Raw genomic sequence first — 15,026 nt, forward strand, 5'->3', positions numbered from 1 at the left:
AGTTAAGGATGTGAAGGAGATGAGAAATTGAGTCACTCTGGTATAAAAGTGGTAGTTAAGTTCAAGTTATTAGTTGCCCAAGTGGGAAGAGGTATCTAGAGAAGTGTACAGAGCTGAGACCAGAGCGAAGTGTTGGGGGCCAAGTGGTTGAGGCCAAAATTTTCAAAAGTAGATCTAGAAAATCAGGTCACTTATGTAAGAGTTAAATATGGACTAGAAACCTAACTTTAGGCTTCTATGTTTAACAATCTGGGCCTTACCATCCAAGGCATAGTGACCTCTAGAGGCAAAAAGCAATTAGAACTATAACCAAGTGAGGAGAGAGCTAGTGACATCTGCAGGACAACTGAGGAGAATGGTGGGGTCAGTAGTGTCAAACGCTGTTTGGATTTTGTGGATAATGTTATGCGAGGGAGCTATGATCACCTGGGAGTCACTAACCACCCTGAAGACACCTGTGAGGTTGGAAGACCAATCTGAATGAATCAAGAATGCTCTGGTTGGGAGAGAATAAGAGAATGTTTTTCTCCCGTATTTTGAGGAGAAAGGGAAAATGAATGTGGGGTGGTAGGTGCTGATGGGGGTCAAAGGTGGGTTTCTTGGGGAGTGGTGTGATGACCACACTGTAAAGTCTGATAGAGACAGGCTGACAAAAGAGTTTGAGACATGGTGAGGTGAGATGGTAAGGGTGCAAGGAGGTTTGTTTGATTTTCTTTGAGAAGCAGATAATGTTAGTAAGGTCAGACATGGTGAGGCAAAGATGTTGGAAATTTGGGGATTTGAGGAGAGTCAATGGTAGTAAATGTAATGTTGTTGACTGCCATGATGCCATCATACATGGACGCACTTTTTGGTGTAGACCAATATGGCAACCTCTCTGCACTGCGTGATGGGAAGAACAGAGAAGGAATTGGTTGAAAGAATCTGATAGAGTTGAAAGAATGAACAATGATTACCAGTGCTTTTGTAGATTACAAAATAATCAATACCGGGTTTTGCAGATAGAAGGGAAGCATTACAGATGGCTACATAGCATTTACAGACTGTATGACAGACAAGATTTTGGTGCACCATCATTTTGTCTTTTGCTCTGAGAGCACAAGTTCATCCATTGTAGTGAGGATTCTAGAGGGACAGAAAAACTGAGAAAGTTTCTAAATGGGCAAGTCGGATGTGAGATGTGGGAAGAATGGAGTTATATGGTAGTTTCAGTCGTAGAAAGTAGAAAAGAGTCTGGGATAAAAAGGAGTCCACAGAAGTCAGGGGTAAAAAATGTTCAAGTTAATATTAGCAAAAGAAGAAATATGGACAAGGTGCCAGGTTACTGAGGTGGAGATTAAATTTATAGGGAATAGTCCTTGAATCTGAGCAGGCAACTAAGTAGCTAAATTGCAGGGGGATATCCTGATTATCAGATCAAGGGATTTGGACTTGCATTTGGACAGGAACAGGCTGGGCCGAATTCTGCTGAAAGTGGTGTTGCATTGGCGTAACCAAGAGCAGAATTTGGCCCAAACTTTCTAAGAGGGAGATGAAATTGTGGGTGATATTGTTTTCAGCTGCGGTTGAAGTGGATGTTTGTCATAAGTGGGAAGCTCAACAAGCAGAGGCGACGTGATAAACTGGCAGGATTCAGAAAACAAAGGGAAATGTTCATTAGCTGAAAAGATAGGCCAAGTGCAGAACTTGAGAGCAGAGTGGATGGGAGGGGCAAGGACGGACGGGGTTGAAAAGTAGTTTGTTGACAGTGCTGATATTGGCAAAATCTCTAATGGACTACCTGGGAGCATAAACTCACTAGGGATCCCAAAAGCTTAACACTGACCCTGTCAACTGATCTAGTTTCTGGACGCTTGTATGGATTCTATTGCCCCTTCCTTTTGTTTTTGATGGTGAGACCTTTATTTTTTAATTGAAGATGTTCCATCCATTTGTCTGGTATAGAGCCATCTATAAAAGACAAATGTAGTGTGCCAAATTACCTTCCAATAAACAATGGAACAATGGAATATCAGATCAGATGTCATCTAATTTGTAACTTTCAACTAGGGTGACCAGATGTCCCAATTTTAGAGGGACAGTCCCAATATTTGGGGCTTTTTCTTATATAGGCATCTATTACTCCCCATTCCCTGTCCTGATTTTTCACACTTTCTATCTAGTCACCCTACTTTCAACTATTCAGTCATATCACACAGCAAGCATATCTATTACATTTTTGGTTGTCATGAACTGGCAATATTCCGCTTCCAAGGAAGCTTGAGGTTGTTATTTGTCTTTGCGTTCGTCTCATTTAAAAATACTAGATCCTTTAAATTACTGCTTGAGAGAGTCATATTTTGCCTTTTAGTTGTTAAAAAGACTTCACATTCCTCCAACAATATAAAATGCCCTGAGGGTCAACAACCACAATTCTGCAGTTTGGGGGTTGGTTAAGGCAGCAAGCTATTCAGAGTCAATGATATTCAAGACTGAAAAATAATTTTTTTATTCTTCTATTTTATTGCCATAAAAACAGCTACTTTTTATATGTGGCTGGATCCTGCTCCCACTGAAGTAACTGGCTTCAGTAGAAACAGGGTTGGGACCTTGAAGGTTAAACTAAGAGCTATGAAACGTCTTTGGGGGAAATTGTTTCCTGATCGATTTATTGATTGATTGATTGTGATTCATTATAATCTCTGAGTGATTTGAACAGGTGAAGAGTTGTTTTCTGCTTTTTACTGTTCCTGTTCAACAGGAGTAGCCAGGAAACAAACTGCAGCCCCAATTGTCAGTATGATCATAGTAAAGGGGATGTTGCAGTGGGATTGCTAGGGGGTGCAGGTCAGTGCAGATTTTGGCCCTAGAACTGCAGTATGGTGCAAAGTATTTTTTATTTTTCAGAAAAGCTTCAGTTTTAGTTTTAAACTTATGTAATGAAACCAAACAAAAATCATAGCACCCTTTCCAGACAGAGCTCTGTAACTACATTTGTTCAAAATAAATATACAGTGTTCTTCAGCAGATCGCAGTTCAAGAAAAAGTGAAAATAGCCCAAATTAAAGAAACTCTGTCAAGATAAAAAATAATGGGCTAAACCCTGAGGTGCTTCCTCAGACCTCAGTTCTGCTATTCAATGCATGCAGGCTCTGTGGTGCACCTGGACAGAGGTCCATTAATTTCACTGGGACCTGTGGAGGGGCAGCAAATTGCAAAATCTGCCATTTGTTTTCACTAAGTTCTGACCCAGGCAAAACTCTCATCGACTTAAGTGGGAGTTTTGCTCAAGTTTGCCCTTAGTAAAAACTGAGGGTCTGATCCTATAACCATGCATGGTGCTTAGTGCATACCGTGAGCCATCCTGCTTATTAGAGATGAGAGAAAGAATGGGCCAGTGGTTAGGACACTAATTTAGAACCAAAGGAGTACTTGTGGCACCTTAGAGACTAACCAATTTATTTGAGCATAAGCTTTCGTGAGCTACAGCATCCGATGAAGTGAGCAGTAGCTCATGAAAGCTTATGCTCAAATAAATTGGTTAGTCTCTAAGGTGCCACAAGTACTCCTTTTCTTTTTGCGAATACAGATTAACACAGCTGTTACTCTGAAACCTGTAATTTAGAACCAGATTCAATTCCCTCCTCTGCTACAGACTGCCTGTGTGACCTCAGACAAGTCACTTAGTTTCTCTCTGCTTCAGTTCCCCATCTGTGAAATGCAAATACATTAAAGACTGGGGTACTGAGATAATATGGTATTGGGGGCCATGTGAGTACCTCAGAGAAGTAAATAGTAAGCTTAGCAATATTAGCCCCATGTTTTTAAGATTGACATACAAGTCTACCTCTCTACTTACTATTCCATCAGAGCACCTCCCAGTCTTTAATGTACCCATCCTAACACCACTATAATGTAGGGAAGTGCAATTAGCCGCATTTTACAGAGAGGGAACTAGTACCTAACCACTGGCCCATCCCTCCTCTCTTATGTTATCAAGTGTTATCCTCTCCAAGTGTTATCAGTAACATTTAGATTTTAGACATTTAGAACTTTCCAATATTTATACCGTTTGTTGTTTGCATTTCACTCACTGTGTCCAAGTTGGACATTAAACCTCTCTAGGTTAATTTCACTCTCTTTCCAGTCCATTTCACTTTGTGGTTGTCAGGTCTCAAAAACAGTGTGGTTATTTGAGTTGACAGCACTGCACTGACATGTTTTTAAGTTATTAGAAAAATAAACTGTTTTCAATGAAATTTTATAATGAAAATCCTGTCTTTTTATATTAGGCTTAGTAAATCCCTCCATTCAAAAAATTAGAATTCAGGGCCTTAACTATGTTGACAATGTCTAAGTTTTCCACTTCCGATGCTTTTTGTGCTCTATAAATCGAATTTAACTGTAATAAGAAAATAATAGTACATAATGTTTGTTTTACAAGGTGATTGATCTCTTGGCAGCCTGGCAGGCTTTTTTATTGATTGATTGGTGGATAATGTCAGAATGGATATGTCCTGAAGGTAAAGAGCTGACACTTAAATCCATGTGTGACAGATTACCATCTGTATTTGAAGACAGGTTTCTTCTGGAAATTGCAAAGATTTCCAGAAGAAAAGAGAGAAAGTGACATGAGAGAAATTTGTTGAAACCTGCCTCAACCTTTCCGTGCTCTGAGAACATTTGCACAACACTCTGTGCTTTGTGGGCACCATGTTTTCAAGGAGAGAGGGATTTAACTTTTATTTGGTCCATCCTTGTCTGACAGGTCTAGTTTTAATTTTGGTAATTAAGAAAATGCCTTACTGAACAACCAAACCCACAAAACTAATTAAATTAAAAACTTTAAGTTACTACTTGGTGGCTAATGATTATCATATATTATACTTAATTAGCTCCTTGGGAGGGAAAAGATAGTGATGTGGTTAAAGGAAGGACATTAAGGGAATCAAGGAAGCTGGGTTATGTGCTTGACTATTTCTTTTTCTGGATGTTTTTTACTCCATGTGTGATGCTAGGCAAGTCACTCATCATCATCTTCCCATCTTGGTTTTCCCATCTGTAAAAATTATCATAACAATACTTACCCAGCTCACAGGAATGTTATGTAGTTTTAATTCATTGAAGTTTGTAGCATGCTGACCTTTGTTATCATCAGATGGGTGAGGCACTATATAAGCGTTCAAGTATTATTTCCTCCTGAGAGATGTAAAGCAATTTACAGGCCATGAGCTATATTCTGAATTTACATTCACCTGTGCAGCAGTGGAACTTGCATGCATGTATCTGAAGGCAGAATATGCTCGTATAGATCTTAACCCACCTCCAAAATGCAGCCATCTCAAGGTAAAACACAGCAGCTGCTGAACAGCATGCAACCGCCCTAATCAACTAGTATTTTGGGATAGGAAATGAAGAAAGTTGCATCCAAATTAAACTGCGCAATATCAACTTTCAAATGAGGAGGACTCAAAAGTAATATTCTTTGATAAATAAGGGGAAAAAATCAGTTTTGCTAAAGGATTATTCCTTGTAATGAGATTGCATAAAGACTGAGGTGGGAAAGAGGAAAACGTTGGTTATTATATCAGTAAAATTCATATGAAACCCATATGGAAAAATACAATATTTTCTGCTTATATACCACTGTGTCTCTCTTGAGCTTAAAGAGGCAAATATTATTATTCCATTTTACAGATGGGGTAATTCAGGTAGTGAGATGTTGAGTGACTTACCCGAATTCTTAGTAGAAGTCAGTAGCAAAACTGGGACTATAACTCCTGACTCTATGCAATCCCCTAGACCACAACTGTCCTGCGGTTTTTCAGGAATAGCATAGCCTAAATTCAGACTTAGATTCCATTGCAACTCCATCGAAGCCAGTAGGGTTTCAACACTGGGGCTGAGGACAGAAATTGGCCCTATAGAGCTAATAAAATGTACTGGACATACACTATTTGAAATATTACAGAACTAGCCACTTTTCCTGATATTTAAAATAGCCCATGGAATATGAACAGTGCTGTTGATATGTTTACATTAATTCCTATGTGTTAAATATATTTCAGATATATTGTCAGATGATACATATATTAAGCATAGTTCTATTATTTGCCATATAATTTTAATACCGTGACTATTGGCCACTCTGGTCATATTTTGCATGCATTTTTATTTATTGGTGTATATTTTACATAAGTGTGCAATACACAGCTGTGCCTTCCGCCCCAGTGACAGATGTACTGCCTAAGCAGTGTGGCCTAGTGGATAGTGCATGGGATTGGAGCCCTGGGTTCTATTTCCAAGTCTGCTGGGTGACCTTGGGCAAATCACGTCACTTCTCTGTGCCTCAGTTTCCCAATCTGTAAAATGGGATAATGCTATTGGCCTCTTTTCTAAAGCACTTGGAGGCCTACTGATGAAAAATGCTATATCAGAGCTAAGCATTATCATCACTCAGTGGGAGCAACTCAGGAGAGAACACATCAGCAGACCAGAGCTCCCAACAGTCCCATGTTTCGCAGGACTGTCTTGTGTTAACCCACAAACCCTTCCATCCTGTCAGGGGAGCCAGGCCAAACCTGAGCAGCACGGCAATTCCATGCACCAGAGCCAGGCCGCAACACCTGGAGTGGGGAGCCAAGCCCAGCCAACCCTATGGGACAGGTGCCACATGAGCTGCCACTCCAGGGTGAGTGTGGATGGAATCACTCTGGAACTCCCCTCCCATGGTCTTCCCTCCATCCAGGGGCAGCACTTTACCCCTTCACGACCTGCCTCCACCACCAGGGGCAGCACCCAACCCCCCTACTCCCCACAAGCCTCTCATCCCCCCACGGGGGCAGGACCTGTCCTGTTTTAGCCTCTTCAGATGTTGGGAAGTATGGAAGACTAATATCTACATCAGCAATGGCAATTGTAGTAACAAGATTTTCAAATGACTGGCAACTTTTAAAGGCAGGAGAGCAAGGTCTGGTCTATACTTAAAACTTAGGTCGACATAGCTACAGCACTGAGGGGTATAAAAAACTCCACATCCCTAACTGCCATGGCCATGGTATAGCTGCAGCTAGATCAATGGAAGAATGCTCTGTTGACCTAGCTACCGTCACTCAGGGAGGGGGAGTCCCTACAGTGACGGAAAAACCCCTTCCATGGCTATAGTCTGCATCTACACTATGGGATTGCTGCAGCATATAACTATAGCATCAGAGCTATGTCACTACAGCGTAGATGTGGCCTGACACACAGAGATGGTATGACAGTGACATGGGGAAAAAGAGAAACTGTTAGGAAGAATGAGTAAGCTAGTCCACTCCCTGGACAAATTAGATGTAATTGTCCAGGACAGGGGCAGTGAAAGTGTGAGGTAACACCCCTGCAATGGAAATATTGTGGGGGCTCCACCTCCATATAAACTCATGCATACCATGGGGCTGAGGGGGTGAGAGAGTGGATGTTGCAGGGCCCAGGGAGGAGGGGAGGCAAGAGCAGGACCCAGAGGGGCTGGAGCAGATGCTGCAGGGTGTAGGAGCAGGGAGCTAGTGTAAATGGTGAATCCTCTGTAACTTGAAGTCTTTAAACCATGATTTGAGGACTTTAGTAACTCAGCCAAAGGTTAGGGGTCTATTTCAGGAGAGGGCGAGGTTCTGTGGCCTGCAATGTGCAAGAGGTCACACTAGATGATCACAATGGTCCCTTCTGACCTTAAAGTCTATGAGTCTTATGAGGGGCTGAAATGGACCCAGAATCCAATAGGAACCCCTGCAACCCTCCTTTCCAGCCTGAAGCTGATTGGTTCCCTCCCCCTCTGACTGAGTATCAGTACCTCCTGTCACTTCCCCTTCTGTCTCTCTGCCTCTCCTGTCCCATCATGGATATTCTAATATTGGCCTTATTAGTCCTGATAATCTGTCATTAATCAATGTAACATGGGGTGTGAAGCTTTTGTAACCAGTTGAGCTTGGTCTTGGAGTACATTGTTTTCTGGGTGTGACAGCATTTTAAAACTGTAAAGGGTTAGACAGACACATGCAGTTCAAATATTTGTCCAGCCATTGAAATGAAGAGTCTCACTTCCAGCATACAAGCTTGCTTTGTAAATTGTTGTCAGGTATCTGTCTAAGAGAGAAGTGGTGATTGCACATTGATTGCCTTTTCAGTGTCCTTTAACCAGCTTATGTAAAGTTTTAAATTCTATGATATCCAAAAAACCTGTACTTTTCAATTTATTCTGCATATAGCAAGGCAAATTTTTGGTAGTGTAAACACACACACGCACACACTCACACACAAATCTGATCCAAACCAGGACCTTCCAAACATTTGCAAACCTACATGAATTATGCTGAGCAGATCTTAGTGGCACAGCACCAGTCATCTCCATTCATCTTCACAAAACATGAAAAGAAAAACAATAAATGACTGACAGTTCCCTCTGGTCAATTTGAAGCCATGCAACTTATCACAAGACATTTGTGTTTTCTGTTCCTTTTTTTAAAACTGTCCCTTCCACCCGACTCCCAGTTTAAGTTCCTAAGACAATTGAGGACAATCCTATGTATAAAGCAATTCTACATTGCAGAATCGTATTTCCTCTCCCCACTCCGTTCATCTAAAATTAGTTTGTAAGGGTTATAGAGAATAGATGGAGCTTTATAAAGTGTTTACAGAAAAGGAGCATTTAAAAAAATGTACTTGGATTCATTCACCAAAATTGTGGGCTATTCGCAAAAGATTAAGACCCTGATCCTGGATCGCATATGCAGACTCTTGAACCTTCATTAATTGACTTCGGGAGGGGGCACCGAAAGGGTGTAGGCTCTGCACTAGCAGAAGAATTGCAGGATTTGAGCTGCAACTTTAAAATGTAGTTTGAGATGGGCCTGAGCTGCAGAGTCTGAATCCTGAATTTTCCCCACCTTAGGGGTGTTCAGAAGAAACAGGGATTTGGTTTGTTCCCAAGGACAGAAATAGGGGGTAGCCTGTAAAATTTGCTTCTGGGTCCAAAATCCTCGAATGGTTTGGTTTGTTTGGATGCAGGTGTTTTGATCTATGCCTATATCTAAATCTAATAGTTATTTATTTCTCCTAAAGGGTAATGATATCATTCAAGATGATTTTCCTACCTTTGTATTAACCACATTTTAAAATCTTATTTTATTTTAATTTTATAAAAATCATTGAGAGGAAAAAAATGAGACACTTCGGGAGCTAATGGGACTTAATTTAGAAGCTTGAGTGCAGAAGTTGTTGCCTATACCCCTCCTTCCACAAAATAATAAATATGACCTGATATTCCTTTGACTAGTAAATTCTAATGCCCTAGTGGTTTTTATCTGTAGTGTGTTTTCCATTTCTACCTTGCTGCATGTTCCTCAGTGTCTATAATTCAGCGTTTGCGGTGTGTCAATCACATGGATGAGTAAAGAATCACTTAATGACGCTGACTTACTGCAATAAAAAAAGAGCCTTCAGGGTTTCATTATTAATACATTTTAAACCCATCACACACCTTAGTCTGCATATTTGAAATGAATGGCAGGTTGTCTGAGCAAAGCAATCTTCAAACACTTCAGTTTTCAAGGCACTTTAAGTACCCACCCCCGTGGAAGAGTGTACCATTTCTGCATTTTCACATTCCTTGGGATACTGCAGAACAGAAAGCTGTGGATAGAGAAAAAGAGAGAGAACTGAAACCTCTTGAATGTAATCTCTGTTACCACCTGAAAATGGTACACGCAAAAATCAAAGGCAGTTTGATAGTCCTCATTCAGACAAAGCTCCATTAACTTCACTGGGATGTTTGACTGAGTAATGAGTGCAGGAATTTTCCTAAATGCCGGGCATTTAGTGATCAATTTCCACGAGGTATTATTTTTTCTTTCCATGATTTATGTGAATATAGAAGATACAGTGAAGAATAGACATTTTTTGGAGACGTGGTGCAATTCACATCAGCTACTTGGACACACTGAGGTTGGGCACCAATCGGTTTAAAGATAAATGAGGCCCTCACCCTTTCACACAAGCGGGACCATTTGTTATTTTCACATGCCTCATAACAAGAGTTATTTATTGCTGTGGAAAGAAAAATAGTGGGGATATAGGCTTGGTGCAATTTATATGAACCAGTCAGACATGATATGGTTGGATACTGTTCACTTTCAAATGAAATGCAGAATGCGCTGCCCTCCATAGAGTGAAATAATTTTTACATGCCTTGTCAATCTCGTTATGCCCATGGAAAGAAATACAGTGAAAGCAGAGACATGGCACTATTTATGTTTTTTAGAATGTTTTTGCAGTTAACAGTTTTGACCTCCATTGTGTTTTAAAGGTCCTGGTTTCGAAAGGCCGCACAAAAACTCACCCCCACAGTCAGTATTTCAACTAAAAGGCTTAAAAAGTATCAAAGTCATGTGGGGGGTAAGGGAGAGGTTCTCTTTCTTTGGACTCTCTCTGTTTCACCCAAATCCTGGTCCAGATTCTCTGCTGGTATAAATTTGAAAAGCTGTATTTTCAATGGAGCTACACAGATTACACCAGCTTAAGATCTGACTCTCTGAGTTCAGGAAAGTTTTAGTTAGATCCCATATCATCTTCACAGACCCTGAAAGAAAAGCTAAATGCTACTAGAATTTGGTTTCAAACACGGTGAAATACAATGGTCATCATTAACAAGTCAGTCCTCCTCCACAGTTACCCCACCATGTTGTCTGAGACTCAGCAGTGATTTCCTATTCAGAGTACATGTGCTCAGAGTATAGGGCAATGTAGCAGCTCAGATATCAGTGTGTTTACCATGAGTAAGAGATACCTTCTTCATGATGGGTAACTACTATGTGTACAGAACATGACGTGTTATAGTTAACATATAATCAGGAATTCCTTTTTGGCTAAGATTTTTAACTTGGCTTGGAGATTTTTATAATCTGTAGTTATATATACCCTAGGAAAGCTTGATGATTGGGATCACCTGGTCTTGAACAGTGATGGTCTTCCATCACGAGATCTGTAAAGCAATCCCAACTGTGCAGAATGGGATTGGAAAGAATTGTTAATAAGACTGCAAGCACTTGCAGAGGAAATAAATCAGTAGGACTTGTGATGTATTGTTATTGTTATTATTAAGATGGGACTGTTTTAGCCACAATTTGACATCAAATGGGATCTGTCTCCAGTCTTTAGGGCCATGATATTCTGAAGTTCAGTCCAGGGTTTCTCTTTGCTAAAGGCCAACATTTTCAGATTTGGAAGCCTAAAGCTACTGTTTTAGACACCTGACTACAGGGACTCAGTTTGAAAATGTATAGCCAAAGAACTCACTCCAGTTGTTTTTTACACTGATTCAACCTGGAAAGATCAGCTTGCATGTAACATGCAAGTAAGGTTTCTTCTCTTAACTCAGTTTTATCAGTGTGTTGCCAATGCATAAAGAATTCAACTAGCCTTCCAAAAATCACATAAGGATTGATTCTGCCATTATTCCCATTGAGTAGTATCTCATTCTGTGAATAGTCCCATTAAAATCAATAGGGCAACTTGCAATGTAAGGTACTACTCCACATTAATAATGGCGTTTCAGAATCAAGCCCACAGTAAAGCTCACCCTTACGCCCAGAGTTTTTAGTATCAACCCACTGGATCACGTCTTCCTCCTTTGTACTTGTCATATAAGTATCAAATGAGAAAACTCTTCTAACTGCAAATGCAGTTCAAGCATCTGCCTCCCTTACTCACTCTGAATAGTAGCTCACTCTGTTGTCTCCAGTGGGACTACACCTGGAGGAAGGTACTACTAAGAGAAAGAGTGAGAGAATCTGGCTCTCACTGATTAAAAGTTATATTATACTGTACATGATCCAGGTTTAAGTTCTAACTCAGTTATTCTTCTGCTGTCATATTTTGTTGCTCTATATATCCAGAAATATTACACAGTAGCAGGCATAACTACTTACAAATACCACCCTACATTCTCACAGTAATTACATGTCTTTTTTAAAGATTTATTTACTTGTTTGCTTATTACATGTATTAATAATAATTTAATCAAGCATTTCTTAAAAAAATAATCACCTCAAAATCTTCCTCTCTCCCCTATATATCAAAGTAATTATTTTTAACTGCACCAGGTCACTCAACAGCCCTATTCATATCTTTGGCAGATTTCCATTTCGATGTGATCATTCTTTTAACACCTAGACTTGCTCTTAGCAGGATTTGTTTTTTAAATGGCCAATTGATATTCCTAAAAGTTTCCAAGTTTTGCTGGTAAGAGGCTTCCTGGATCACTGGGAAAATCACTCTCCAAGATCATGTCAGGTCTTGTTTCCTTCACAGAAGAATATACTGCACTGTGTGTGTGTGTAACATTACCTCTCCTGTCCTGTTGTATAAAATCTCAAAGAAAGGCATATATAGTTTGCTCTTTGGTTCTCTTTAACAATTAGCTGTTTTCAAATGAGTTGTGAACCCACAGTCCTTAATCTGGGAGAGGACAGCTAACATGGCAAATATTGCAATGGAGGTTCAGGGAAGTATGATGGTTCTGTTATGCAAGGCTTAACAGGATGGAGAAGGGAGAAAACTTTTCTTAGAAAAGTTGGGGCAGGGAAGTGGAGCTTCCAGCTTGACAAAGGAAGCAGATCTGTTCTGACAGAGCCCTTCACAACACTTTGGTAATTATTTTAAGTGACACACACTTGATCCTGCACTTCATATATGCACATGACTCCCAAATGGAGTTAATGGGAATATTGCATACATAAGCATGCGACAAACAACAACATGCACTAATTCAAAGTCTGCCCTGCATTAACAGTGAATTAGGAAAGGTAGACATAGGGACTAATGGTATTCAGTGGACCCTGTATTTACACCAGAGACAAAAATCACATATTTTCTTAAGTGTTCTTGTAGATGTGTTGGTCCCAGAATATTAGAGATACAAGGTGGGTTAGGTAATACCTTTTATTGGACCAACTCTGTGTAAGAACTCTGTGTAAACCTGAAAACTTGTCCCTTCCACCAACGGAGGTTTGTCCAGTACAAGATATTACTTCACTCATCCTGTCTCTCCCATATTTTTTAATCATTTTTTAAATTTTTCATGCGAATTTAGTTCCTAATAAAGGTTCTAAACCGACAGCTATGGAGACTGAAGTCTTCTGTGTAACCACAGGAGCAGGTATGTCTGAGCAGCGGACGCGTATGCTTCCCTGCCTATTTCCACCAAAGTACCTCAGCCAGATTGATCTAAAGGTACCACCTCTATGAGACAGAAGTAGTTCAGTCTCAAGACCATTCAATCCTTCACCTCTGTTAGAGAGCCAATAAGAGTGGGAAGAGGGAATGTTTTGGTGATATTATTTCGAAAGACAAGGTGGGTGAGGTAATATCTTTTATTGGACCAACTTCTGCTGGTGAGAGAGACAAGATCTGGCACTTACACAGAGCACTTCTTCAGGTGTGCATAACTCAAAAGCTTGTCTCTCTCTCACCAACAGAAGTTGGTCCAATAAAAGATATTATCTCACCCACCTTGTATCTCTAATCTCCTGGGACTCACACAGCTACAACAACACTGCATACATATTATTTCTAATCAGACAGCTGTATAGTTGGGAACTGCACAAGCTCCCATATTCCTATCATTATTCTAGAAAGTAAACTAATCTTTTCCCATCCGTTCCTCACAGACATTGATGAGTGCTTGGTAAACAATGGTGGCTGTGACCATTTCTGCCGAAACACTGTTGGTAGCTTTGAATGCAGCTGCCAGAAGGGCTATAAACTACTAACAGATGAACGAACCTGCCAAGGTAATATTCTTTTATTCTGTTTTTATAAAGTTAATCTTTAATTTGAATGAATCTGTTTGTTTTTAAATCATTTCTATTGCAGATTGTAATCACAAATCGTAGAACTTTAAGCCAGCGAAGACGTATTAGGTGACTATTCTCTAGGGGCTGATACAAGAGTTTTTTTACAGTGTCATTTCTAATGCTATGTCCAGTCTAGGTTTTAACGTCTCTACTAATAGGAATGGCATGCAATTGCAGTAAGTCTAAGAGAAGCCTAAGCATCAGTGTGGTGTAGTGGAATAAGCACAGGTTAGGGAACCCTGAGTTCTAATCCAAGTTCTCCACTAATTTGCTGTGTGCCACTTGGCAACTCCTATAACCTTTCTGGGACTGGTATTTATCTCAGTTACACTGGGTTAAATCCAGAGTAGGCCAATGGGTTTATAGTATTGGAACTGAAATAAGAATCTGGCCTCTGTCTTTATCCTGATTTTACAGACGGGGGATTATGAGACTTACTTACATACTTCACAGTGATATTGTGAGAATTTAAAATACACTTCATATATGTTATATTGATTATTTGCTGCATGCATTGTCATTGGTCAGATGAGTCACATGGTATTGTTTCTTTTCCTCGACTAGTTGAGCACATACCCATTTCCAACAAACTCATGCATTACAATTCAATTTCTGCAAACATTTGTGCAAATGAAACTTGACTGCTAACATGTTCCCAGGAGATAACAGAAAAGGTGAATGTACATGGCCAGAGGGAGGGCAATTTAAAAATGTAAGGAAATATTCATGGAAATTGTTTTTCAGGAGATGCCCATCTCTATTACTAAGTGAATGTTTGCATAGTGTTTGGAATGTGTAATGGGATATACATAGTACTAAACAGTATTATTATTTTGGGGTTTCTGATACTTCCCCATTACTCATCAACAAAAGGAAGGGAGAACTGTTTTTAAGGATACACAAGCAATTTCAAAAGACTTTCCATTGCATCTCATTGGTTCTGCCACTGTCTGGAAAGCCTACCTCACCCTAACTGTGTGGTTAGACACAGGGGAGTCACAGCAAAGTTGACTAGTGCTGGGCAAAGCACAGACTGGCACAGTTTGTGCCACATGACCAGACAGGAATAGCACTGCAGGATTGTGTCAGACAAGGACAGTTTGGCAGGTGTGGAATGAGACACTAAAAATAGGGACAACAGTTTTTTAAAAGGAAGACTCT

The 15,026-nt window shown here is 40.1% G+C and overlaps 1 protein-coding gene across 12 annotated transcripts in view; it reads left to right on the plus strand.

Annotated features, from left to right (window-relative positions):
• Positions 1–15,026, plus strand: part of SCUBE1 (signal peptide, CUB domain and EGF like domain containing 1) — a 297,457-nt gene that overhangs the window by 203,710 nt on the left and 78,721 nt on the right. For all 12 annotated transcript variants that reach the window (XM_073316746.1, XM_073316756.1, XM_073316792.1 and 9 more), the window contains one exon: positions 13,680–13,802. In XM_073316746.1, the coding sequence (XP_073172847.1) occupies positions 13,680–13,802 (123 nt within the window). The remainder of the gene's footprint in view (positions 1–13,679; positions 13,803–15,026) is intronic.

Source organism: Lepidochelys kempii, chromosome 1 (genome assembly GCF_965140265.1).
Source record: "Lepidochelys kempii isolate rLepKem1 chromosome 1, rLepKem1.hap2, whole genome shotgun sequence".
Lineage (NCBI taxonomy): Eukaryota > Metazoa > Chordata > Testudines > Cheloniidae > Lepidochelys > Lepidochelys kempii.